General features: G+C 42.4%; 1 protein-coding gene across 5 annotated transcripts in view; it reads left to right on the top strand.

The window, feature by feature from the left end:
* The first annotated feature begins 532 nt into the window (after positions 1 to 532).
* The window catches only part of ESRP1 (epithelial splicing regulatory protein 1), a 67,771-nt gene continuing 40,945 nt past the window's right edge, over positions 533 to 27,358 (top strand). For 2 of the 5 annotated variants that reach the window (XM_030795264.1, XM_030795261.1), the window contains exons 1-9: positions 595 to 910; positions 1,416 to 1,544; positions 2,769 to 2,882; positions 5,629 to 5,743; positions 21,399 to 21,497; positions 21,628 to 21,682; positions 23,829 to 23,939; positions 24,061 to 24,193; positions 24,288 to 24,330. In XM_030795264.1, the coding sequence (XP_030651124.1) occupies positions 779 to 910; positions 1,416 to 1,544; positions 2,769 to 2,882; positions 5,629 to 5,743; positions 21,399 to 21,497; positions 21,628 to 21,682; positions 23,829 to 23,939; positions 24,061 to 24,193; positions 24,288 to 24,330 (931 nt within the window). In that variant the 5' untranslated portion in view covers positions 595 to 778. Of the gene's footprint in view, positions 911 to 1,415; positions 1,545 to 2,768; positions 2,883 to 5,628; positions 5,744 to 21,398; positions 21,498 to 21,627; positions 21,683 to 23,828; positions 23,940 to 24,060; positions 24,194 to 24,287; positions 24,331 to 27,358 lie in introns of all 5 variants that reach the window. The other 3 variants (XM_030795265.1, XM_030795262.1, XM_030795263.1) reach the window with 2 other exon arrangements.

Below are 27,358 nucleotides of genomic sequence, written 5' to 3'. Positions count from 1 at the left end.
CCCGGGCCTCACCTCTGGCTTCCTTCCTTTCGCCTCCCTGCACCTGGCCTTTTCTCTTGACCCTTCAGAACCTTCGGCTTCGTTCCCCGCAGCCAGTATTCTCGGAGCCCCCCTGCACCTCTCAGTTACCTCCAGTGGGAACCCCTCCCCCCAGCGACTCAGCGCCCTTTACCTCTCGGAGCCCTTTTCCCGTCTGGCCTCGTCTACCCTCTGGGTGGCAACCGCCTCTTCCCCGCCCCTCGCGTCTCCCCCTCCCCCTCCCTCGCCCTCGCCTCTCCATTCATCCAGCCATTGTCTCCCGCCCCTTCCTCCCCCTCCCCAAGTGGCCTACTCCCCCACCGCTGCCACGTCGTGGTTTGAAGGAGCCAATAGGCCGGCGCCGCCAGGTGTCTCTTACCTGCACCACGTGGGGGAGGGGGAAGGGGCGGGCAGGTAGAGCCACATCCCAAAACAGAAAAGCTTTCAGCCATTGCGTGCCTCCCGGGGGTGCAGCCTTGCTCCAGGCTTTTTGCATAGACGCCCGGGCAACTGAATACAAAAAGGGCAGGCCTCCTGCGCCCTCCTTCCCACCCCCCTTCCTGCCCTGGGCGTGGAGCACCGGCCAGGTGTGGGCTTGGGTGGTTGGTTACCGCCTTTTGCACTAGCAGTAGCAAGGAAGGGGGGTGGGCGCTCTTTCTTTTTCTCTTAGAAGAGGGTTTAGCACAGGTTTTTTCGTTCTCACTTCCACACCACCTTACCGCCTCCCGACCCCCCCTTCTCCCCCTCCCCACCTATCGTCATGACGGCCTCTCCGGATTACTTGGTAGTGCTTTTTGGGATCACTGCTGGGGCCACCGGGACCAAGCTAGGCTCGGATGAGAAAGAGCTGATCCTGCTGTTCTGGAAAGTCGTGGATCTGGCCAACAAGAAGGTATTTCTCCACGTTTTCGTCTAAATGCAAGGAATGGGGCAAGAAGTTTGTGGTAGAGGTTTGGGCGGGGAGGGGGGTGGAGGTAGGTAAATAAGTGCTCTTGTTTGCCCACTTGTGAGTCTGGACCCGAGGCCTAGGGAAGCTAGAGTAAAACCAAACTTGTTGGCCAACTGCCTTGGAGCCATTTCAGTCCTCCGCAATTTGGCTCAGGTGGAGAGGCCGGCGCTACCGAGCCGGGTTCTTTGCCCGTCGGGGGACGCTCCGCCGAGACGAGGTGGGGTCTCGGAGGCCCCGGGGTCCACTTCCAGGGCTTTTCCGACCTATGGGGTGGGGGGTGGGGCGGGGGGCAGGAACGCACCGGAACCGATGGAGAGTCGAGAGCTTTGATTCTGCGTCCGGACCCCAAAAGAGGCGCGGGCCGCCTCAGCAGGGGAGCGAGGGAGGAGGGTGCAGAAAGAGGCTCCGAAATTGAGGGAAACTGACCCCTGCTTCTCTACCTTCGGAGGTGGGACAGTTGCACGAAGTACTAGTTAGACCGGATCAGTTGGAACTGACGGAGGACTGCAAAGAAGAAACTAAAATAGACGTTGAAAGCCTGTCCTCGGCGTCGCAGCTGGACCAAGCCCTCCGACAGGTGACAGCCTCGGGTCACGCCGCCCACCCCAGCCTGGGCCCAACCCCACCGCACCCTACGCCCTTTCAGGGCGGCCCACGCGTGTTCCCGGAGCAGGGTGGCGAGACGCTCGCCCGGCCGCGTGGGTGGGAGCCCAGCCTGACGGCCGGGGCGCACCGTTTGGGCGGGGGTCGCTGCTTCTCTTCACCTCCCAGCCCCCAGGGTTTGGGACCGACATTCACTAATTTTCGAGTTGCTTCCTGAGTAGTTACTGGAGCCGGAGAGTCAACTCCATTTTGCCAATTGATTGACGTGCGGAGTTTGAATCCTAGCTCCCCCATCTCCAGGTCCAGACCCCAGAGGCGCCGCTGCCCTGCGGGGTTTGGGCCCACAGCCTTCGGGCAGGGGGCGCTGTGGCGTAGACGTGCAGGCGGGCCCGGCGGGTGTGCAAGAAGTAGCACAGTTTGGGTTTGAACCTGAAGGTGCCTGCCTGGTTTCAGGCTTCTGAACTCCCAACGAAAGTCTCGGTCCGTCATTATTTCTTTAGTGGCCTTGGTCCCAGTGCCAGGGAGGTTTTTCAGGTCTGAACGTGCAAGGCTGCCCGCTGGGTCACTGCAGAACTGATGGAATCCCCTTATTAGGACTGAGGTGACCTAAAAACCGGCTGTTCCGGGGTGCTGACGGGTGCCGGATCGGGTAGGGCGGGGCGCTAAACACCTGTACACAGATGAATGCTCTGCGCTCTCACGACCTCTGCCCTAGCACACGAGCTTCGAGTTATAGGAGAAAGCTGTCCTTTCTGGGGTGTATTCATCCAAGACTTTCCAGATCTGTATACCCAATACCCGTATTTGTTTATTAGAAGCTGGCGTCTTTCCTAAGCCTGGCACATCCAAACATATAAAAACTAACACTAGGGAATGATGTAATCTGAAGGCAACCTGCTGATGAAATTAGACATCTGACTTAAGTCTTGAATGGATTTTTTTTGTAAAAACAGAAGGCAGAATGCATTGACAAGTTTCTCCTGGGCGCGAACTGCGGATTATTTGGAAAGCTTCCCTACCTCGAGGAAGCTAGACGGTTCGTGGGAAAGGAGTCTGTCTTTCCAAGGTTGCCCCAGCACCGGTGTCCCCCATCAGGGCCCTTATTGCGGTTTTCTCTGGCTATCACCAAGGGGAGCTACTTTGTAGAGTTTGTAAATCGTGCATCAGTTGCATCCCTGTGTGTATCTTGTTCTTGCAGTTTAACCAGTCAGTGAGCAATGAACTGAATATTGGAGTAGGGACTTCCTTCTGTCTCTGTACCGATGGGCAGCTTCATGTCAGGCAAATCCTGCATCCTGAGGCTTCCAAGAAGGTAAGAGTGGTGGCTTCTGGAAAAAAAAAGGTTGGACGTTTGGGGCGACTGAAGTACTTTAAAAATTTTTGGTTTATTCAAGTTTCTCTGTTCTTAAAAAGATGCATATAGGGAGTTATTTAATGAGTACAGAATTTCAGTTTGTGAAGATGAAAAAGCTCTGGAAATGGATGGTGGTTATGGTTGCAAAATATGTTAATGTACTTAATGTTTTACTGAACCATACTCTTAAAAATTATAAAAATGGTAAATTTGGTGTTATGTATATACAAAGATACTCTTTGGTGACTTAAAATAGTCTCTTTGTTTACGTCCAATTTTCAAGATGCATGACACTGTTCCCTTTTCCAAAGCTAATATGAAGTGTGAATTTTTGACATTTAAAATAACTACAAAGAGAGGAAAGAACTATTTTTTAGTATGTCATAATATCCCCATTTGTGTTGAAAATGCTATATCCTAGAAAGGAAGGAAAAAAGAATTAAACATTTAAAGTTGTATTCTAATCATTAAAAAGGCTACTTAAATAAGACAACCTTATATCTAGTGAAACCACAATCGTAGCACTCTTCACTTTGTCTGATTTTAAGTAAATGTTCAAAACATTCTTGCATCAAAACAAAAGGGTCAGTCTCATCCTTTACCTTTGCTGATTTTTCTGACAGAGGATTACAGAGTGAGAGAAATACAGTCTTACTATAGGTAAAATGTGATTTCTCTCTCTGGGATAAATACTGAGGGGCTGTGGGAAAAGGAACAGCAGAGACAACCCACCCAGTGTAGCCAATCATTGTTAATACACTGTCTCTTAACAACTTAAATTAGTTTGAGCTGTAACTTTTTATTGTGGTAGGCAGGGACTGAGCTTGAAAAGATGGAAGTAGAATATATTTAGGTACCTGTATGAGGCAAGGCTTGCAATGAAAGATGTAGACTGACAAATGATGACCCAGGCAAGTAAGTGCAGATTTTATTTCGTTTAATATATTATGACCATTTAAAAAGTTTGAAGGAGTAACTTAAGTTGTTATGTCTTCAGAAAATCACTCCTTTTATATGAGTCTCAGTAATTATTTGATAAAAGCGGAAGAATTTTTTTAAAAAATTAAATGCTAGACTAGTCGCTACATCCTTACCAGAAATAGTGATATGTAAGGATTACTTTTTTACTCCCAAACTCACATGACAGAAGGACAAGACTTAATCTTTTCCCTGTTGGGCCAGAGGAAAATAGCTGTTTTCATTATTTAGGTGGACTGCTTTGGGTGTAGGAAAACATCTGGAGAAAAATTAAGTTTTTCCTCAGCCACTGCTATTAGGATTTTGATTAAATACAGAAACTAAAACAATTAATGTTATAGTGAAAGTAATTCTGTATATTCATTAAAGAAAAGAGAAAATGGCAAAACATGAAATAATCCTGCTGCTCAATATATTAAAATGTTTTTCTCTAACATGAACATATTTGGATATATTCTTCCAGATTTCTGTAGACAAGCATTATTTACAAAGAGCATTCATACTGTATTAGCCTTTCAGCCTACATTATTTAATAGAACATCAACATTGTTATAACCACTAAATAAAATACTCAGTATTTTAAATGGACACAACAATTTAAACTGATTATTGTTGAACATGATTATTGTTGAACATGTGAGTTATTGTCCTTACAAGTAGCTTTTAAATGAGCATTTTTGTAGGTAATAGGGAGGTTTCATGGTTCTTTCGGTTGTTAACTTTTTTAAAAGCTGTGACCATGATGTAGCAATACTGATTTCAAAATACAGCATGAACAGGTCACATCTAATAAAATCCAATAGAAGGAACTTGGAGAGGAGACATTTTGCATGAACATTTAACATTTAAAAGTCTTAATTTCCTTGATGTTCTAATGTAAAAATGGGTAAAAATTCCCAGCAAATTAACACAATTTCAAAATTTTAAGAAAAATCTAAATTGAGTTTTTAAAAGGATTATCTTTAAAAGTTATCCAATGCTGGGTTATTTTGTTAAGAAAAAAAACAAAAGAAACAATAGTGTAATATTTGTCCAGACAGTTGAGCTTTGCTTCGTAGCCACAGTAGTGGTGCTAATAGCTAAGAACAGCAGGTAACCATTTCTCCTTTGCCTTTGGGATTTGTGAGTTTGTTTTTGTTTTCGTTTGAAGTCTAATTTGAGTTCACAGGTACAGCTACAATATTGGTCAAGAAGACTAATGTGGGACTATTATTTGGCACAAAAATAAGCCTTTTCAGTTAATCAGAAATTTACTATTCTAATCTCACTTATTACTGAAAATATGCATTATTAGAACCCAATAGTTAGAACTACCCGGTTTTACAATCTAATCCTGCATCTGTATGAAAACTGAAAGGGCTGCTAGTGTTGCCTGAAAATACAGATGTTCTAAAATGGTTATGGCTGGAAAAAAGAGTAGTATTAACAGCCAGAAAATATGAAGTATTACAGCACAAATGTATCACAGCTTCAGAATTGTTTTCAATGGAATGCATACTGGAGCACAAACATTGTAATCCACTGCCTTAAAACAAGAGGAATTTTTTTTCATGAGACTTGTGCATAGGATCTAATATAAAAACAGGACCAACTTTTAAAAATAAAGCTGCTCTAAAATTTTTTCCATTGTAAAATATACTTATATTCAATTTTTAGGTTCCTAATTGTGAGAGAAACATTGAACCAAATTCACCTAGTTAACAGTATCTACCTTGTCCTTCCTCAGAATGTACTATTACCTGAATGCTTCTATTCCTTTTTTGATCTTCGAAAAGAATTCAAGAAGTGTTGCCCTGGTTCACCTGATATTGACAAACTGGACGTTGCCGCAATGACAGAGTGTATCCTTTAAATCATTACTCAAGAATCATTTGAAAAGATAGTTCCAGAAAAAAATGGTAATACAAGACACTTTCAAACATTTTGAATTTTGTCAGCATATGGATAAAATTGGCCTATCCAAAATTTGTTTACTCTGCTGAGAAACTAAAATACAACTATAGACATCTTTGAAAGTGGTTGTAATTAATCAGATGGTTGGATGGATTTGGAGATGGAGTTTTTGGTGGGGTGATCACATGTAGAATAGGATTCAGTTTCAGCTTATGTAATGTGTGTGTGTGCTGGAGAAAGAACATGAAGACTTTAGTGCAGATTCTAAGGCCACTTTTTCTTGGTTACTGTGATTTTAGGGTTTATTTTGGCTTCTTTGGAATGAAGTCAGTAATTTTTTTAATTAGTGGATATATCCCGTTTACAAACTGCTGTTCACTGGTCCCGCTTTTAGTCTCCCCTGAGTTTTTCAAACACAAGATTATGCTGATTATAATAAGCCATCTTTGGAGATGATAAAGTGGGGTCTGGATTGTCCCCCACATTCTTTAGTTACCAAAATAATATATTTGATGCATGATATATTGTAAAAGTAATTTTATAATTACAAATCTATAATCATGAATGACCCGTCATCTTACACTCATTAAGTCTTTAAAGTGCTAACTAATAAGCAGGCATGTGCTAATATATCAGTTGTAAAGTTGAGTAATTGTTACCTTGAGTGGCTTCCCAAAAGCCACTGTGAGAGTCATCATGAAGTTAAAACTAAGTTACCTTCAGTAGCTTGTGGATTGTAGATGCTTATTCCCAAACTTTCTCATTCGTTTTCAGGGACTAAAGCCTGGTTTTTGTGTTACTTCAGGATTTTTTTTCCTGATTGAAGTTTGCTTACATATATTTCACAACTACTTGTAAACAGGTCAAATCTGTTTTCATTTGCCTTCTTCTTGGAGTCAGTTAGCTGGAATTTTGGCTTAGCATGACCAGTAGTGTTGGGAAGAGGGTGGAATAAGTTCATTGTGACAGAATTCTTACAAGAATTTTGTTAAAAAGATTGGTACACCAGAAAAATTCTCACTGGTTGTTCTGTTGGTTTGAATGTTGTATTAGACAGCTCAAGCTTCCATAACAAATACCATAGACCAGGGAGCTTAAACAACAGAAATTTACTTTCTCACAGTTCTGGAGGCTGGGATGTCCAAGGTCAGGGTGTCAGCATGGTCAGGTTCTGGTGGTGGCTCTTCCTGGCTTACAGGTAGCCAGCCACCTTTTCTGAGGGGGATGGCAGGAGGAGTTATCTTCTTACAAGGTCACTGCCCTATCTAATTAGACCCCTCCACCCTTTGACCTCATTTAAACTTAACTTCTAAAGACCCTCTCTCCAGATAGTTACATTGGGGATTGGGCTTCAACATAAGACTTTGGGGGAGGTGGAGGACACAATTCAATTCTTAAGTATATATTAAACTTTTTAATGCAGATAGTTGGTCTTCTACAAAATAGAGAACAAGAGTACCTACAGAAAAATTAGAAGACAGTGGAGGAAAAATCTAATAAGCTATCTTAATTTAGAAAAAGACAACTTCTGGCTGGACATGGTGGCTTATGTCTGTAATACCAGAACTTTGGGAGGCTGAGGAGGGAGGATGGGTTGAGACCAGGAGGTTGACACCAGCCTGGGCATTGTTGCGAGAACCCATCTCTACAAAAAGTAAAATGAAATAAAAATATTTTAAGAAACGAAAAAGATAACTTCAGTAGGAAAGGAAGTATATTAAGGATTGTTGCGCCAGGGCAATATAGAGAAACCCCATGTCAACAAAAAATTTAAAAATTAGCTGGATGTGGTTGCATGAGACTGTAGTCCCAGCTACTTAGGAGGCTGAGGTGCAAGGATTGCTTGAGCCCAGGAAGTCGAGGCTGCAGTAAGCTATGATTGTGCCACTACACTCCAGCCTGGGTAACAGAGCAAGACCCTGTCTCAAAAAAAGTGGATTTTATTCTTAAATGTTTTAATATTTAATATCGTACTTGTACATGTCTCTCTCATTTAACAAGTTAGAAATGCTAATAAGCTTTCTTAGCAACAGTTTTTGTGTTACATTGCTGCTGTGGTCAGTTATTTTATGACTGCTATTCAGAGGAATGCTTACTTCCCTGACTAGGCTACCAGACCAATTTCTGAGGCTAAAAGCAATTATGTCCAATCTGAATATCAACTTGTGCTCATCTATGCGGAGTATTTCTACAGTGTCTGAATTGAATTGTTCTGTTCTTTCAGAGCATTAAACATTTTCCTTGCCAATATGGAAGTGACGCTGAATTGGGAGATCTATAATCATTAAACATTCTTGATGGTTTTAAGTGGACAGAAGGTCATTTGCTCTTGAGGAATTACCTGTTTCACCTGGTAAACCAGTGGGGGAGGGAAAGGGGCTTCTGTAAACACCTGGAGAAGAGCAGCTAAGAGAATGTGCAGGTTGAAGTGTTTAATTTTTTTTGTTGTGAAATACTTGTATCCTTGATTGGTTGTTTTAAATGAGGATACAGAAATATCAGTTTGGACCCTCAGTGATGTCACAATATTCTAAGTGTTTTGGAAACATGCTTTATTAACTTTACATTCAAGTAAATTTAAAATTTTTTTTTTTTTGAGATGGACTCTCGCTCTGTCGCCCAGGCTGGAGTGCTGTGGCACGATCTCGGCTCACTGCAAGCTCTGCCTTCCGGGTTCACGCCATTCTCCTGCCTCAGCCTCCCGAGTAGCTGGGACTACAGGCACCCGCTACCACGCCCGGCTAATTTTTTTGTATTTTTAGTAGTGACGGGGTTTCACCGTGTTAGCCAGGATGGTCTCGATCTCCTGACCACGTGATCCGCCCACCTCGGCCTCCCAAAGTGCTGGGATTACAGGCGTGAGCCACCGCGCCTGGCTGTAAATTTAAAAATTTTAATAAAAATCCATTTTTGGCTGGGCATGGTGGCTCATGCCTGTAATCCCAGCACTTTGGGAGGCCGAGGTGGGTGGATCACTTGAGTTCAAGAGTTCAAGATCAGCCTTGCCAACATGGCGAAACCACGTCTCTGCTAAAAATAGAAAAATTAGCCAGGCATGATGGCGCACATCTGTAATCCCAGGTACTCAGGAGGCTGAGGCAGGAGAATCACTTGAACCCAAGAGGCAGTGAGCCGAGATCACACCATTATACTCCAGCCCGGGTGACAGAGTGAGATAAAAAAAAATTTGTTTTCATTTTTTGTAGATGGGTCCTCATATTTTGTCCTGGCTGCTCTCAAACTCTTGGCGTCAAGCCATCCTCCTGTCTTGGCCTCCCAAAATGCAGGGATTATAGGTGTTTGCCACCATATCCTGGCCTCATTTATTTTTTAATTAGTAGGCTTTATTTTATTGAGATGTAGTCGTGCTATGTTACCCAGCCTGGTCTCAGACTCCTGAACTCAAGCAATTCTCCTGCCTCAGCCTCCTGAGAAGTTTGGATTACAAGTGCATCTGCTGTACCTGTAATCTCAACTTTTTGTTATTATTATTATTATTATTTCTTTTTTTGAGACAGAGCCTCCCTCTGTTACCCAGGCTGGAGTGAAATGGTGTGATCTCGGCTCACTGCAACCTTCGCCTCCTGGGTTCAAGTGATTCTCCTGCCTCAGCCTCCCAGGTAGCTGGGATTACAGGTGCCCGCCACTATGCCTGGCTAATTTTTGTATTATTAGTAGAGATGGGGTTTCACCATGTTGGCCAGGCTGGTCTCCAACTCCTGAGCTCAAGTTATCCACCCATCTCGGCCTCCCAAAGTGCTGGGATTACAGGCGTGAGCCACTGCACCCAGCCCCAGCTTTATTTTTTAGACCAGTTTTAGGTTTAGAGCAAAATTGGGCAGAAAGTATAGAGTGTTCCTATATAACCCTTGTTATACACATACATACACATTCTCTTTTCACTCACTCCCCCACTGTCAACATGCTGCACCATTGAGCAGAAAGTATATTGTTCCTATAGAACCCTTGTTATTCTCTCCCTCTTCCTCTCCCTGCTCCTTCCCTTCCTCTCCTTCTTTCCCCATGCCCCCTCACTGTCAAAGTGCTGTACCAGAGTGGTACATTTGTTACACCTGATGAGCCTACATTGACGTGTCATTATTACCCAAAGTTCATAGTTTACATTGGGGTGTACTTTTGGTCTTGAACATTCTATGGATTTTGACAAATGTATAATGATATCTATCTACCATTGTTGTATCAAAATACATTGTAGTAATAGCATAGTATAGAATTTTTTTGTTTTGTTTTGTTTTGTTTTTACCTGCTACCTTAAAGTCTTTTATCCCTAATAAAATAGTTTTATTGCCTTAAGAATCCTCTAGGCCAGGCGTGGTGGCTCAAGCCTGTAATCCCAGCACTTTGGGAGGCCGAGGCGGGCGGATCACGAGGTCAGGAGATCAAGACCACCCTGGCTAACACGGTGAAACTCCGTCTCTACTAAAAATACAAAAAATTAGCTGGACGTGTTGGCGGACGCCTGTAGTCCCAGCTACTCGGGAGCCTGAGGCAGGAGATGGCGTGAACCCAGGAGGTGGAGGTTGCGGTGAGCCGAGATCGCGCCACTGCACTCCAGCCTGGGGGACAGAGAAAGACTCTGTCTCAAAAAAGAATCCTCTGTACTTTGGCCAATCATTCCTCCCTCTCCCTTAACCCCTGACAACTACCAATCTTTACTGTCTCTGTAGTCTTGCCTTTTCCAGGAGGTCATATAGTTGGAATCATGTAGTATGTAACCTTTTCAGATTGTCTTTTTAGCCAGTAATATGCATTTAAGATTACTCCATGTCTTTTCGTGGCTTTATAGTTCCTTTTTAGCACTGAATTCCATTGTTTGGATGTATGGTTTGTTTATCCATGCACGGTTTATCCAAACATGGTTTGTTTATTCGCCTACCGAAGGACATCTTGGTTGCTCTCAAGTTCTTGCAAATATGTATAGTGCTGTTATAAACATCATGTGCAGGTTTTCATGTGGACATAGGTTTTTAAAATCATTTTTATTTTTATTTTTTTTGAGACGGAGTCGTTCTGTTGCCCAGGCTGGAGTGCAGTGGGGCGATCTCAGCTAACTGCAAGCTCCACCTCCCGGGTTCACGCCATTCTCCTGCCTCAGCCTCCCGAGTAGCTGGGACTACAGGCGTCCGCCTGTGGCTAATTTTTTGTATTTTTAATAGAGATGGAGTTTCACCGTGTTAGCCAGGATGGTCTCGATCTCCTGACCTCGTGATCCGCCTGCCTCTGCCTCTCAAAGTGCTGAGATTATAGGCGTGAGCCACCACGCCCGGCCTAGGTTTTTTATTTATTTTGGTAAGTACCAAGGAGTGTGATTGCTGGATCATATGGGAAGAGTGTCATTTTTTATATCTCACTGCAATTTTTTGTGTTTAAGGCAGACTTTTTTCCAGGGGGAATGGTGAGGGAAAGCAATGAGGCCGTATGTGGAACTTGAATAATATGCAGTATTTCAAGGCATTTATGGAAGATGAAAGAAAATTATAGTGTGGTCATTATTTTGGTCTTTTTTTTTTTTTTTTTTTTTTTTTTTTTTGGCAAAGTCTCACTTTCGCTCAAGCTGGAGTGCATTGGTGCTGTAATGCTATTATGGCTCACTGTGGCCTCAAACTCCTGCTCCCTAGGCTCAAGTAGTTGGGACTGCAGGCATGCACCACTGTGCTGGGCCAATGTTGTGTATTTCTAATGGAAGAGGAGACTAAAACCCAAGTTGTAGAGTCACAAAGTCTGAGCTGAGTATACCCTGCCACACAGCAGCTTTGCTTTCCTGGGAGTTACTTGTGTCTACCGAGCCAAACTTTAATCTTGAGTATTCCAAAATGAAAGCTTTGTAAGTGAAGTGCTATGTAAATGAAAAAGTAGGACCATTTTGATAAAGAAAGGGTTTAGGAATTTTTTTTCTTTTTTTTGAGATGGAGTCTCACTCTGTTGCCCAGGCTGGAGTGCAGTGATGCAATCTTGGCTCACTGCAACTTCCACCTCCCGGATTCAAGCAATTTTCCTGCCTCAGCCTCCCAAGTAGCTGCGACTATAGGAGCCCTCCACCTTGCCTGGCTGATTTTTGTATTTTTAGTAGTATTTCACCATATTAAACAGGCTGGTCTTGAACTCCTGACCTCAGGTTATCCACCCACCTCAGCCTCCCAAAGTTCTGGTTTTATAGGCGTGAGCCACCACACCTGACCAGGAATTGACTATAGTTCTGGTTCTTACTTTTGGCACTTCTTTCCCTCTTTTGTCTTTGTATTTGTTCTAAAACACTTTTTTTTTTTTTTTTTTTGGAGACAGAGTTTCTGTCTTGCCCATGCTGGAGTGCAGTGAGCAATCTCGGTTCACTGCAATCTTCGCCTTCTGGGTTCAAGCAATTCTCCTGTCTCAGCCTCCCAAGTAGCCAAGATTACAGGTATGCGCCACCATGCCCAGCTAATTTTTGTATTTTTAGTAGGTACGGGTTTCACCATGTTGGCCAGGCTGGTCTGGAACTGCTGAGCTCAGGTGATCTGCCCTCCTCAGCTTCCCAAAGTGCTGGGATTACAGGCGTGAGACACTGCGTCTGGCCCTAAAACACATTTCTGATGTTGGTGTTAGTCCTTTGAGTTATTCCAGTTGCATTGTTGTCTGCTTTTGAATTATGTGATGCTAGCTGAGAAGACCTCATCTAGCAGGTAAACTGGATTGTGTGTTGTAAGCTTTTTACTTAATCAAGTGAGGGTGGTGAGGGTCTGATGATAGGGACTCGGGCTTCTGTGGTTGTTTTGTTTTTTTTTTTTTTTAATTATCTTAGATCCCTTACGGAAATTAATACTAGTTGTCTCCTGCTGAAAGGACATTTGTGTAAATGGCTTCTTTTATTCATTTTTTTTAAACCCGTTTTTTTCCCCACTAATGTTGGATGGAATTACTTCCTCCTGATTTCTTAACCTGCTTTTTGTTAGCTGTTTGTCAGAAACTTACTTATTCTCACTAATCAAGACTTCTAATATTGTGTTTACTTCCCTTTGCCAAGCATTTATTAAGATCTTATTTTTCTGAAAGTGTGGTAAGGAGGACAGGTGAAAAAAACTATCAATTGACTGCTTACTACATATGCCATGAACGGCTCAGTGGGGAGCTTTCATCCCCATTTTATTTCTAGGGAAACTGAGGCTTAGAGGCTTTGTCTTTAAGTTAGATGCTCTAGCATCCAACAATATACAAGGTGAAATATTTTAGAATGTATACAATCATTTGAGGCACGTTGGCTACCTCAAATAGGTTATCTCCCTTTTAAGTTAATATCCTGTGTTTCCTCGGCACATATCAAATCATAAAGCAGTAGAGTTTATTTTGTAAAATATGTATTCCATGATAGCGTATTGCATTTGTATGTGCTGTTTGACGTGATTACGATTGCCTTTTCACTAGGGCAAATTTACATTATCAGGAAAAAAAAAATCACTAAACTGCTCATGCCTACCCATTCAAAGGTTAGTAGGGTGTGTATGTTTCATCACTTCTTGGGGGGGGTGTGTGCACATATGTGTGCTCTATTATCAGTGTGTGACATTAGCCTATTTTTCCTATAGGTTACAATTGGGGATAATAGGATAGTCGTTAAGAACATGAACACTGGGGGCAATTTATTTGACTCCTCAGCCTCAGATTCCCCATCTTAAAATGGGTAAGACTATTGTGTAAGGATTAATGGATAATGTGTGCTGCCACTTAGCTGGTGGTTGGCCTGCCCCACACTCTGCAATGTTGACTGATCCTGTGGACCCCACCAGGTTGTCGGGTGTCTCAGAACAGGAAAAACAGCTGGCAAAGGACTTTGAAAAGGACTTCCTTATTGTTTTAAAACCTTATATAAACCATTTTACACATATAAATTTTTTTAACCTTTTGTGAGACTAGATGTAGACCTTTCAAAGCATCAGCTGCATGTTAGTACAGGTAAACTTGAAGGTTAGGAGTTTATTCTAACAGTCAAATGAGCTGGGGCTTTATAATTGTACAAACCTTCCCTGCCCTGCTATAAAGGTGAAGGCAAACACTGAATCCTCGCTGGTACTTTTCTGTGTATGAAAGGGATATATATATATATATATATATGTCATCAAGTATACAGTTAAGCTGGGCCAGTAGTTGACCTTGTTAGCTGGAGGTGGAAGGAATTATCTCTGGCATCACATTGGCATAACATGAGCCAAATCGGCACGGACACTGACCTGTCATCTGCAGTGAGTGAAGTGACTAGAAATACTGCATATTCCTTGCCAGCCCTCAGATTGATGTTAATTATGTGTGGTTTGTTTTAATTATAAAATATTTTGGCCTGGTACGGTGGCTCACGCCTGTAATCCCAGCATTTTGGGAGGCAGAGGCAGGTGGATAACGTGAGGTCAGGAGTTCGAGAGCAGCCTGGCCAACATGGCGGAACCCTGTCTCTACTAAAAATACAAAAATTATCTGGGTGTGGTGGTGGGTACCTGTAATCTCAGCTACTCAGGAGGCCCAGGCATGAGAATCGCTTGAACCTGGGCCGCGGAGGTTGTAGTGAGTCAAGATCGCACCACTCTACTCCAGCCTGGGCGACAGAGTGAGACTCCATCTCAAAAAAATAAAATATTTTACTGTTAAAATGGGAGTTTGGAAATTCCAAGTTAATCCTTTTGTTTTAGAAAGCTTCGGAAGACTTGTTATCAAGGAGTCTCCTTTTCCTAATTTGTTTATCCCATATAAATGTCTTTTTCCAAAGTAAAGTTTTTCATCTCCTTTGTTGAATGAGACCCTATCTCCATCTTATTTCTTCTAGGGTATAATTGACTTACTAGGTTTGTTGGAAATCCTTCTGCATGACTCTTCAGTACAATAATATCTGCAAGAAGTAATATTTCTTACAGGTATTATTAGGTAGGGATCTTATTTTTTACCATCTAAGATTAAGAGGCTGGGTGCAGTGGCTCATGCCTGTAATCTCACCACTTTGGGAAGCTAAGGCAAGAGGATCACTGGAGCCCAGGAGTTCAGGACCAGCCTAAGCAACACAGGGGGGGGGATCCTGTCTCTACAAAAATAAATCTAAAAATTAGCTAGGTGTGGAAGCACACTCCTGTGGTCCATGCTACTTGGGAGGCTGAAGTGGGAGGATCACTTGAGCCCAGGATGTCAAAGCTATAGTGAGCCATAATCACGCGACTGCATTCAAGCCTGAAGATCCTGCCTTTAAAAAAAAAAAAAAAAAAAAGGCTGAGAAGTAAGGTTTAAAACTAAGGTTGTATTCAACCTAAGAAAGTTGGTTGGGAGAAGACAAAACTAGGGTTTTAAGTATGTGTGTATCTGTGTCTGTGAGGTTTTTTGTTTGTTTTTTGTTTTTTGGGGGGTTTTTTGTTTTTTTTTTTTTTTGATATGGAGTCTCACCCAGGCTGGGGTGCAGTGGTGCGATCTCAGCTCATTATGATCTCTGCCTCCTGGGTTCAAAGGATTCTCATACCTCAGCCTCCCAAGTAACTGCTGGAATTACAGATGTGCATCACCATGCCTGGCTAATTTTTGTATTTTACTTTTAGTTTCACCATGTTGGCCAGGCTGGTCTCAAACTCCTGGTGTCAAGTGATCTACCCGCCTCAGCCTCCCAAAGTACTGGGATTACAGGGGTGAGCCACCACACCTGGCGTCTCTCTTTTTTTTTTTTTTTTTTTTTTAAATTTTATTTTTATATTTTTCACTCCTCTCAGCTCATACCTAGGTTTTAGATTTTTTTTCCGCAGCATTTTATTGCTGGTGTTAAATAGTTTTGGTTGTCTTGACTTCTCATTGTATTTTCTCATGGTGACATTTTTTGTTTCCTTCAAAGCTCACTTTAAAATATATCAGGTTATATGTAGAACTTACATTTAAAATTATGCAACCAAACTGGGCGTGGTGGCTCAGGCCTGTAATCCCAGCATTTTGGGAGGTGGAGGCAGGCAGATCACTTGAGCCCAGCAGTTTGAGACCAGCCTGACCATCTGGTGAAACCCTGTCTCTACAAAAAATACAAAAATTAGCCAGGCATGGTGGCATTCGTCTGTAATCCCAGCTACTTGGGAGGTCGAGGTTGGACAATCATTTGAACCCGGGAAGCGGAGGTTGCAGTAAGCCGAGATCATGCCACTTCACTGCAGCTTGGGCAACAGAGTGAGACCCTGTCTCGAAAAAATAAGCAAACAGCTAGGTTTGGTGGCACACTCTTGTAATGCCAGCTACTCCAGAGGCTGAAGCGGGAGGCTCGCTTGAATCCCACGAGTTCTGGGCTGTAGTGCGGTATGCCCATCCAGTATCCACAGTAAGTTCATCATCAATATGGTGACCTCCGGGAGTGGAGTGGAGGGTTGCTTAAGGTGGGGTGGAGGGTTGCCTAAGGTGGGATGAACTGGCCCAGAAACAGAGCAGGTTAAAACTCATGCCTCATGTGCTGATCAGTAGTGGGATCGCACCTATGAATAACCACCGCACTCCAGCCTAGGCAACATAGCAGGACCCTAGTCTCAAAAATAAAAAAGCAACTCTTTTTTTTAGAGACGGAGTCATCCTCTGTCGCCCAGGCTGGAGTACAGTGGCGCGATCCCGGCTCACTGCAAGCTCCGCTTCCCGGGTTCAAGCCATTCTCCTGCCTCAGCCTCCCGAGTAGCTGGGACTACAGCCGCGTGCCACCACGCCCGGCTAATTTTTTGTATTTTTTTTAGTAGAGACGGGGGTTTCACCATGTTAGCCAGGATGTTCTCGATCTCCAAACCTCGTGATCCGCCCACCTCGGCCTCTCAAAGTGCTGGGATTACAGGCGTGAGCCACCGCGCCCGGCCCATAAAGGCAACTCTTTTAAGAGTAACATCTCCATCACATGATCTTAGAAAATTCAGTTTTTAGATAGAAGACTAATCAACTTTTCTCTTTTTTTCTTGTTGTGTTTTATCAGCTACTCCTTTGTTCATTAGCATAGGTATTATAAGTCTGGCAGCATGAAATTGTGTTACTATACAATAAATGAAAGTAAACAACAGGAATGGATTTAACATCTTGTGAGGATTCTATGGCAAGGAAAAATGGCTTTCAGATGACACTTCAAATTGGAGTAATTATTAAATAGTTTAAACTTGTCTGAGTTAATGTATTACCTTATTAAAAACTTAGTTTAAAAAGATATTTACAAGTAAAAATTGGATGTTCTGAAACCAGATGTGACCATTTTTAGGTAGTTGGGAAGGATAACTTTTTAAAGTAGATAAGCTAATATTGATAAACCATAAAATTTCTCTCTGAATTATATCCTCAGCTAACGTAAGTGTGGATTGAATCCTCAAGCCTGTTTCACCAGTCGTGGTCATAAGGAAAGTGTCTCTCCTGTTAATATACAGACCAAGTCTCTCTAGACTCCTCTAACATGCATATGAAGTTTTACTTGCTTAGTTGCAGCCTGAAATGATGAGTTTTGTTCCCACTGCCTCTGCCTGTACCCTTCCTCTTTCCTTGAGGCATTTCTCATTTGTAAAGCTGGCTAAGCCTGTTTGTACTGTTGTGGCTGCCTTGAGGGCAGAATGAGTAAGTTGCATGAGGAGCTATAAATCAGGAGGCACAGACTCATCTTTCCTTCCCTCAAGATCAGACGTGCAGCAAGTAATCCAATATATACTTATAAATTGATAGGGGAAAGAATTGCTACTAAAACTTTTTTTCTCATTCCTCTCTGTTACTCGTTTTAAGTGATGCTAAGGATCATAGATTGAAGAAACTGGCCTATTGGGGCTGTGTGTGTGTGTGTGTGTGTGTGTGTGTGTGTGTAAGGAGATGGCTTGGGCATTCAGGAGGTTGGGTGACTTTTACAAGTTGTTACACAGCTTAGCGCTGCTGATCCTGGTGTGTGACACTGATCCTGGTGTGTGATGGCTCAAAGGGAGACATGTTGGGACGTGTTATGTGGCACCAAGGTAGCCAAATGTCAGGAACATTTTCTTAGTTAAAAAGTAGAATTCATTGAAATGATTCTTCAGCTACAAGTCTATTTTTAACCAGGCAGGAATGCTTTACATTTTTACTTTTGATCTCTGTCTTCTTCAGTTGGCTTTTATTTATGAGTTTATACAACTTCTCACACACTATTGCTCAATAGTCAAATCATAGCTGTCGTGTAATGCCACCTCTGTTACCCATCAGCCAGGTGACTGGGTGAACTACTGAACATCACTCAATCCCAGTAGTTTGTTTGAGATGGAGTCTTGCTCCACTTGCACTGCTGGAGTGCGGTGGCCATGATCTCGGTTCACTGCAACCTCTGCCTCCTGGGTTCTAGTGATTCTTGTGCCTCAGCCTCCTGAGTAGCTGGGATTATAGGCGTCTGCCACCACATCCGGCTAATTTTTGTATTTTTAGTAGAGACAGGAGTTCGCCATGTTGGCCAGGCTGATCTCGAACTCCTGACCTCCAAGTGATCCACCCACCTCGGCCTCCCAAAGTGCTGGGATTACAGGCGTGAGCCACCATGTCTGGCCAGTTTTGTTTTGTTTAAAAAAAAAGAAAATGGAAGGTTTGTAGCAACTCTGCATTCAGCAAGTCTATTGACACCATTTTTCCAACAACATTTGCTCACTTGTCTCTCTGTCACCTTTCAAACGTTTTCATTATTCTGTTGTGGTGATCTGTAATCAGTGACCTTTGTTACTGGTATAATTGTTTTGGGGCACCATAAAGCAGGGCCATATTAGGTGGAAAACTTAATTGGTCAATGTTGTGTGCAGCTGCTCCAACTGGTGGTTACCGCATCTCTCTCGCTGTCCTTGGGACTCCCTATTCCCTGAAACACAATATTGAAATTAAGCCAATTAACCCTACAATAGCATCTAAGCATTCAAGTGAAAGTAAGAGTTTCATATCTCTCATTTTAAATCAAAAGCTAGACATGATTAAGCTTAGGGAGGCATGTCAAAAGCTAAGGTAGGCCAAAAGCCAGGCTTTTTGCACCAAACGATTTGTCAAGTTGCGTAAAGGAAAATTTCTTGAATATTCCAGTGAATATATGAATGATAAGAAAGCAAAACATTATAGGGTGTTACCTGAGCAAAGATGAGAAGGCTGGGTACCACTTGTCATTTATAGAAGAGAGGAAAGCGTAATTTGAATGGAATATACTTATTGCTATGATAGGGAGAGAGTGTGAGTGGTTTGGATAGATCAAACCAGCTACAACATTTCCTTAAGCCAAAGCGCAATCTAGAGCAAGGCCTTAAGTCTCTTCAATTCTATGAAAACTGAGAGAAGTGAGGAAGCTGCAGAAGAAAAGCTAGCAGAATGGTTTATGAGATTCAAGGAAATAAGTCAGCTCTACAACAGAATTCAAAGTGAAGCAGAAAGTGCTTATGGAGAAGTTGCAGTGTTACCCAGAAGATTTAGCTAACTGATGAAGGCAGCTACACTAAACAGCAGATTTTCAATATACTAGAAACAGCCATCTTTTAGAAGATGATGCCATCCTGGACTAACACAGCTAGAGAGGATAAATCAATGCCTTGCTTCAAATGCTGATTCTCTTGTTATAGGCTAATGTAGCTGGTGACTTTTAAGTTGAAGCTAACGCTCATTAACTGTCCTAAAAATCCTAGCGTTCTGAAGAATTATGCTAAATTGGCCAGGGGTGGCAACTCATGGCTGTAATCCCAGCGCTTTGGGAGGCCGAGGTAGGTAGATCATTTGAGGCCAGGAGTACAAGACCAGCCTGGCCAACATGGTGAAACCCCATCTCTACTAAAAAATACAAAAATGAGGCCGGGTGCAGTGGCTCACGTCTATAATCCCAGCACTTTAGGATGCTGAGGCAGGTGGATCACTTGAGGTCAGGAGTTCGAGACCAGCCTGGCCAACATGGTGAAACCCCGTCTCTATAAAGATACAAAAATTAGCTGGGTATGGTGGCACGTGCCTGTAATTCCACCTGCTCGGGAGGCTGAGGTAGAGGCTGCAGTGAGCTGAGGTCGCGCCACTGCACTCCAGCCTGGGCAACAGAGCGAGACTGTCTCAAAAAAAAAAAAAAAAAAAAAAAAAAACCCCCCCCCCCCCCCAAAAAAGAAACAAAAAGACAAAACCAAGAATTACACTAAGTCAACTCTGCCTATGCCCTCAAACAGCATCACAGGCTACCGAATCTTTGACAAAAGGAAGAGGCAATTGATGTGGCAAACTTCATTGTTGTCTTATTTTCAGAAATTGCCACAGCCATCCCAACGTTTAGCAACCATCACCCTGATCCGTGAGCAGCCATCAACATCTAGGTAAGATCCTCCACCAGCAAAAAGATTGACTCACTGAGGGCTCAGATGATTAACACATTTTAGCAACAAAGTTGTTCTGTTGTTTTTTATTTTTGGAGACAGAGTCTACCTCTCGCCCAGGCTGGAGTGCAGTGGGGTGTTCTTAGCTCACTACAACTTCCACCTCCCAGGTTCAAGCGATTCTCTCGCCTCAGCCTCCTGAGTAGCTGGGATTACAGGCATGCACCACCACGCCTGGATAATTTTGGTATTTTTAGTAGAGATGGGGTTTCACCATATTGGCCAGGCTTGGTCTTGAACTCCTGGTCTCAAGCGATCCTCCCGCCTCGACATCCCAAAGTGCTGGGATTACAGGTGTGAGCCACTGTGCCCTTCTGAAACAAAGTATTTTTGAATTAAGGCATGTACATTTTTTAAAAGACATAATGCTATTGACTACTTAATACAGTACAGTCAAAACGTAACTTATATGTAGTGGGAAACCCAAAAAATTGTGTGACTTGCTTTATTGTGATATTCACTTTAATGCAGTAGTGTAGAACCAAGCCTACCATATTTTCGAAGTATGCCTCTATTTGATGGAAATACATCCTTATTTTAGAGAGATTCACAAAACTTCATGTGAATTCCTGGTTTCACCCTCAAACCAAGTTTGAGCCATGTGTTTCAAAGAGCATACTTTTGGTAAAGAAGCACATTGGCCTGTGTTGGCTCTGAGTGCTTGAATTGTTTCCAAAATTTGCTGTCTAGAACTAGCATCTGCTGTCATCAAAGGTGGACCATCCTGCAGGGCTCCAAAAGTGTTCTACAATGGAATTTCTAAGCAGAAGTGGCATTGTAGAAGTAATGTCACATCAATAAACTGTGGTGTCCATTTCAAACATTAGGCCAAAAAAAAAGTCACTTAATACCTTGTAGTGTTGATAATGTCGCCATATCACGAAGTCGTCATGGTCATTGCCTTGTGTGTGCTGTAAAGATTCAGAGGATGAAATATTCTAATTAACTTTGTTGCATACTTTGATTCAAAATGAAATGAAAATGCTCAGTATTCATTTGCTACAACTGGGTAAATAAATGTTGTATTCCTGGTAATATCTCAGGACTGGATTGATTTGGCTCTTTTACCCAAAAGGGCAGTTGGAGTCTAAGTTGAATGACTGACTGATGGGAGGCAGCCATTCTGAGATTTCTAAAGGAATCTCAGCTAGATCCATCTTCCTCCTCTTGGCTTGGTATAGGTTTAATTTTGATTTAGAAGTAACCTGATTTTACCTTTCCAAAGTGTTTCCTTAATTTAATCTCACAGATTTAAATTTTGAGAAGAATAGTTCAGTCTCTCGATATGGAGCCTCTCAAGTTGAGGATATGGGGAATATAATTTTAGCAATGATTTCAGAGCCTTACAGTAAGTATTGCTTTTATAGTAGTGCAGTCCCAGAATTCGTACTATTTTTCTCTTACCTATACTCAAATTTCCTCCTACAACTTTGTCTCCCTAATCACTAAAATGATGACTTGTATGTTCTCATTTTTAGATCACAGGTTTTCAGATCCAGAGAGAGTGAATTACAAGTTTGAAAGTGGGACTTGGTAAGTGCTTGAGTACTATTCATTTGAGCTTTTTATCTTGTTTGTTTGTTTGTTTGTTTGTTTTTGAGACAGAGTCTCGCTCTGTCACCCAGGCTGGAGTACAGTGTCGCAATCTCAGCTCACTGCAAGCTCCGCCTCCCGGGTCCATGCCATTCTCCTGCCTCAGCCTCCCGAGTAGCTGGGACTACAGGCACCCGCTACCATGCCCGGCTAATTTTTTTGTAGTTTCAGTAGAGGCGGGGTTTCACCATATTAGCCAGGATGGTCTCAATCTCCTGACCTCGTGATCTGCCCGTCTCGGCCTCCCAAAGTGCTGGGATTACAGGCGTGAGCCACCTCGCCCGGCCTTTAACTTGTTTTTGTTCATATTGTGCCTCTTAATTCTTGTTATATTTTAGAAACTTTACTAATCCTTTTAGCTATCCTTTCTTGCTGTTAGGTCATCTGTAAAAGAAGGTTGTATTACTTAGAGCTTGATATTGGGAATAAAATGTAATGACTTGCTGGCATCTTTAGTCACCCTGACCTTAAGTATATTATATGCTCATATCTGTGATTGTTATTTTGGTCTCCCCAAACTATCCAATCTTTCACTTAGAAAATTTCCAAAGGAGAAATTGTAGGCTTTAATAGAGTTCACAGTTTTTACTGAGATAAAATTTTACATACATTCTATAAGTACTTTATTTATTTATTTATTTTTGAGACACTTGCTCTGTTGCCCAGGCTGGAATATCGCGGTGTGATCTCTGCTTACTGCAACCTCCGCCTCCCAGGTTCAAGCGATTCTCGTGCCTCAGCCTCCCCAGTAGCTGGGATTACAGATGTGTACGATCAAGCCTGGCTAAGTTTTGTATTTTTAGTAGAGATGGGATTCTGCCATGTTGACCAGGTTGGTCTCAAACTCCTGGCCTCGTGATCCACCCACCTTGACCTCCCAAAGTGCTGGGATTACAGGTGTGAGCCACTGTGCCTGGCTATATAGGTTTCTACTCTAAAGCCAAGGAAATAGCTGGGGAGAAGTATGAAGTGGTGTCTGTTAGTGATCACAGGTAGACCTGTTTGTTTGTAAATCACTCTAACGAATTGAGTGTGTGCTTGGTCTCTGAAGTGAATAGAAACTTCTGACAGCTTTGCCCATAGAGAGAGACTTTGAGGCTGATTAGTTGTGGAGAAAGTGACTTATTAAGAAAATGTCCTAGGAGAACTGAAAATGTGAACGTGGGAGGGATAAGACATCAAAAGGTGTCAAAATATATAATAAGTGATTTGCAAATGAGTCATGAAGGTGTAGGGACTCACAGGCATTTCTATGGACATTCTCCGGGATGGCTCCCTGGTTTGATCTGGGGGATATTTTAATGGCAGACTTCCTACCATGCACACACATTCCTCATGTGGGTTAATTGTCAGCTTTATTCTGATCCTAAATTTGGCTGCTAAACTGGATTTAAACCCCACATGTATACTGTCTAGATTTGAGAATGAATTCAAACCTATCTTTTGGGGTTCTAGGAACTTTCAGGACATGAGGGTGCCAAGCCAACATTTCCTCAGCTTTGTTTTTGTTTGTTTGTTTGTTTGTTTTTTTGAGATGGAGTCTTGCTGTATTGCCCAGGCTGGAGTGCAGTAGCACAATCTCAGCTCACTGCAGCCTCCACTTCCCAGGTTCAAGTGATTCTCCTGCCTCGGCCTCCCAAGTAACTGGGATTATAAGCGTACACCACCATGCCCGGCTAATTTTTGTAATTTTAGTAGAGACAGGGTTTTACCATGTTGGCCAGGCTGGTCGCAAACTCCTGACCTCGGGTGATCCACCTACCTCAGCCTCCCAAAGTGCTGGGATTACAGACATAAGCCACCACGCCTGGCCTTCCTCAGCTTTGACAGATAGATAGTTTGCTGAGTGAGCTAGCTGTGTTGGGCCTGCACAGGCAGCCATCTTTCTATAATGAACCACCTAAACAGTACTTTGAGTTGTACCCACATAATTTCTGAGGTTATAAGGAAAATCAAGTAGTATTGCTAGTCTATCTGAACATCAAATAATACATCCTATGTAACTAGGCACTTGCCTTGCAGGGGGTAATAGGTGTCTGACTTGCTAGCATTTATCATGCAACCTGAAGTTTTGCTTCATCCACAGCAGCAAGATGGAACTTATTGATGATAACACCGTAGTCAGGGCACGAGGTTTACCATGGCAGTCTTCAGATCAAGATATTGCAAGATTCTTCAAAGGACTCAATATTGCCAAGTTGGTTTTCTTCAATATCTATTTTACTTAACAATCCCAAAGGGATAATGGATTTTCTATCTTTTTTTTCCTCACGGTATTTTTTTTTTTCTACCTGCTGTCTGTTTTATTATTCTCAAAGGGGAGGTGCAGCACTTTGTCTGAATGCTCAGGGTCGAAGGAACGGAGAAGCTCTGGTTAGGTTTGTAAGTGAGGAGCACCGAGACCTAGCACTACAGAGGCACAAACATCACATGGGGACCCGGTATATTGAGGTATGTCCTCAAAACCTGAACCCCTGGACATCGAGAATGAGAATTAACATAGGACGGAAGGCTCAGAAACACTAACTTCTCTGTCTTTTCTCAGGTTTACAAAGCAACAGGTGAAGATTTTCTTAAAATTGCCGGTGGTAAGTGCCTTTTACATAATGTGGCTTTAGTTAATAAGAACCTAAAAATTTTGCATACTTAAATTTAGCAAGAGTAGATAAATAGGGTCATGAATGGTTTTTATTTTCTAATGGAACATGGGAATAGATTTTCTTCCCCAGAGGTAGAAGCTTCCAATAATAACAGTGAGCTTAATGTATAACATTTGTCCTTTTTTTTTTCTTTGAGATAGAGTCTCACTGTCACCCAGGCTGGAGTGCAGTGGTGTGATCTCGGCTCACTGCAGGCTCCACCCCCCGGGGTTCACACCATTCTCCTGCCTCAGCCTCCCAAGTAGCTGGGACTACAGGTGCCCGCCACCACGCCCGGATAATTTTTTGTATTTTTAGTAGAGATGGGGTTTCACCATGCCAGCCAGGATGGTCTCGATCTCCTGATCTCGTGATCCGCCCGCCTCAGCCTCCCAAAGTGCTGGGATTACAGGCGTGAGCCACCACGCCTGGCAGCACTTGTCCTAAGGCTTGAGCCAACTTACTGTAGTTAAATAGCGATTAAAAATAGTATTATACGAAGGTGAGAAGGTGATATGAAGTTGTATGCATATGGAAAGGCTAGGTTTTTTTGTTTTGTTTTGTTTTTTTGGAGACAGAGTTTCGCTCTGTCACCCCAACTGGAGTGCAGTGGCACAATCTCAGCTCATTGCAACCTCTGCCTCCCAGGCTCAAGCAATTCTTGTGCCTCCACCTCCCTAGTGGCTGGGTTTACAGGTGTGTGCGTGCCACCATGCCTGGCTAATTTTTTGTATTTTTAATAGAGACAGGGTTTCACCATGTTGGCCAAGCTGGTCTGGAACCTCTGGCTTCAAATTGATCCTCCTGCCTCAGCCTCCCAAAGTGCTGGGTTTACAGGCCTGAGCCCCTGTGCCCGGCCAGGAAATGATATTCTTGAAAAGAGTCAGAAAACTGCTTTCAAACGGCTACACTGCAATAGCTGGGATTGTTGCACATGTGCTTCTAATTTTTCTCTGAACTTAACACATGAGTCACCAAAAACATGGTAGTTTTGGGTCTCATAGTATTTTTGGATGTGTATTTACAGTAATATGGTTAAAAAGAGGGTGGAACAGATGTGGCTTTTATCTAGTTATTTAGTGATTAATAACTTTAAAGGAAGTAACATGCATAAAACATTGACTGTGCTTTTTGTCTGATTTTTTTCTATACATATATCTACTTTGTAAGTTTCTATTGCTCGTTCATACTGTTTTATAATTTCCTTTTAATGTATTATGAACATCATCCTACATTACTCAATTTTCTTAAATGTTAATTGCTACATAGTATTACATGTACCATAATATTTTGAAACATCCCTGTTGGAGCTGGGCACATGGTTCGTGCCTGTAATTCCAGCTACTTGGGAGGCTGAGACAGGGAGGATTGCTTGAGCCTTAGTGTATTTTCAGAATGGCCTGAGCAACATAGTGAGATTCTGTCTGTAATAAATAAAATATCCCTGTTGAGCATTTAAAACTCATTTCCAACTTTTGACTTTAATATGTTGTAAATATTTTTAAATCTCTGTATGTGCCACTCATTAGGATAAAACTCTAAAAGCAGGATAGCTGAATCAAAGAATTTTGGACCTTTTCAACAGCCATTTGACACCTATTGCCAAATTATATGAAGATGACTTTCACTGTGTAAAAGAACATTTGCATTCCTGCATTACAGAGCCTGGGTGAAAATTTTGCAGCTATAGAACTTAGAGGAACAGCATCCTATTAACAAATCTACTGGTATATTTTTGCTCCAGTTCATCTTTAGATAAACTCTAAGGCTTCAAAATTCAGGACTTTAACTTTAGGAGCATTTCCAGAGTCCCCAAGCAATGTTTGATATTGTTTGGGGTCAAATATATTTGGGGTTTCTGTGGTTTTACCTAAATCCTGACATTTCATAATAGATGCATTGCAACTTGGAGATGGCAAAGTCAATTAATGTTTATATTGTTTCTGGGATTTCATTGTATATGGGCACTGCGATAAGAATTTGCTATTAGGGTCTGGGCTTGGTGGCTCATGCCTTTAATCCCAGCACTTTGGAAGGCCAAGGCAGGCGGATCACTTGTGGTCAAGAGTTCGAGGCCAGCCTGGCCAGTATGGCGAAACCCCATCTCTACTAATAATACACAGATTAGCCAGGAGGGGTGTATGTGTGTGTGTGTGTGTGTGATGGATCCCAGCTACTCTGGGTGGCCTAGGCAGGAGAATCAACTTTAATCTCTGTGGCAGTGGTTGCAGTGAGCTGAGACCGTGCCACTGCACTCCAGCCTAGGAGACAGAGTGAAACTGTGTCTCAAAAAGAAGGAAAAAGAAGAATTTGCTATTAGGGAAAATGTTAGTAGTGTATGAGTTTCAAAGATACGCATTTAAGTATTTGCTATATGACAACGCTGTACAAAATATTTTATGTTGGGCAGAATGTTGCTCAATATTGAAAGTAGGTACCCCATATTTTCATTATGCTATTCTTTTTACTCAAGAGTATTTGAACCTTTCTTAATTAAAAAAAAAAAGTAATTAACTTACTTGCAGATGGTTTTCTTGGGAGCAAAAAAGTAATCAGGAAAAGATTTTTTTAACCCAAAGTGCTTTATATCTATTACCCTACTTAATTTTCATAATTTATGACATAGGCAATCTTACAGACAAGAAAAGTAAGGCATGGAGTTGAACTTGACTAAGATTATGCCCTAGTAAGCAGTAAAGCCAAGATTGGACCCAGGCATTCTGGCTCCAGGACCTGTGCCTTTAACTACCACAATGACTTACTAGTGACTGGCCCATGATTTAATTGTCTTCCAGCTTCCTAAATTACGAAGGATGTTTCAAATTTAGAAAACTCTGATTTCTAGAATGTTACTTTGCATTCATTAGGAGTGTGGGTCTTCATTATGAGCTCAAGACATTGGCGGGACTTTTATCACTTTAAAATCGGTAAAGTTGATGTCTTAACTATTTCTCTCCCTGCTTCCTAATATTTGTTT

This window comes from Nomascus leucogenys, chromosome 16 (assembly GCF_006542625.1).
Source record: "Nomascus leucogenys isolate Asia chromosome 16, Asia_NLE_v1, whole genome shotgun sequence".
Lineage (NCBI taxonomy): Eukaryota > Metazoa > Chordata > Mammalia > Primates > Hylobatidae > Nomascus > Nomascus leucogenys.
The sequence above is the reverse complement of the archived record's forward strand: the minus strand, read 5'-3'. Positions and strand labels throughout refer to the sequence as shown.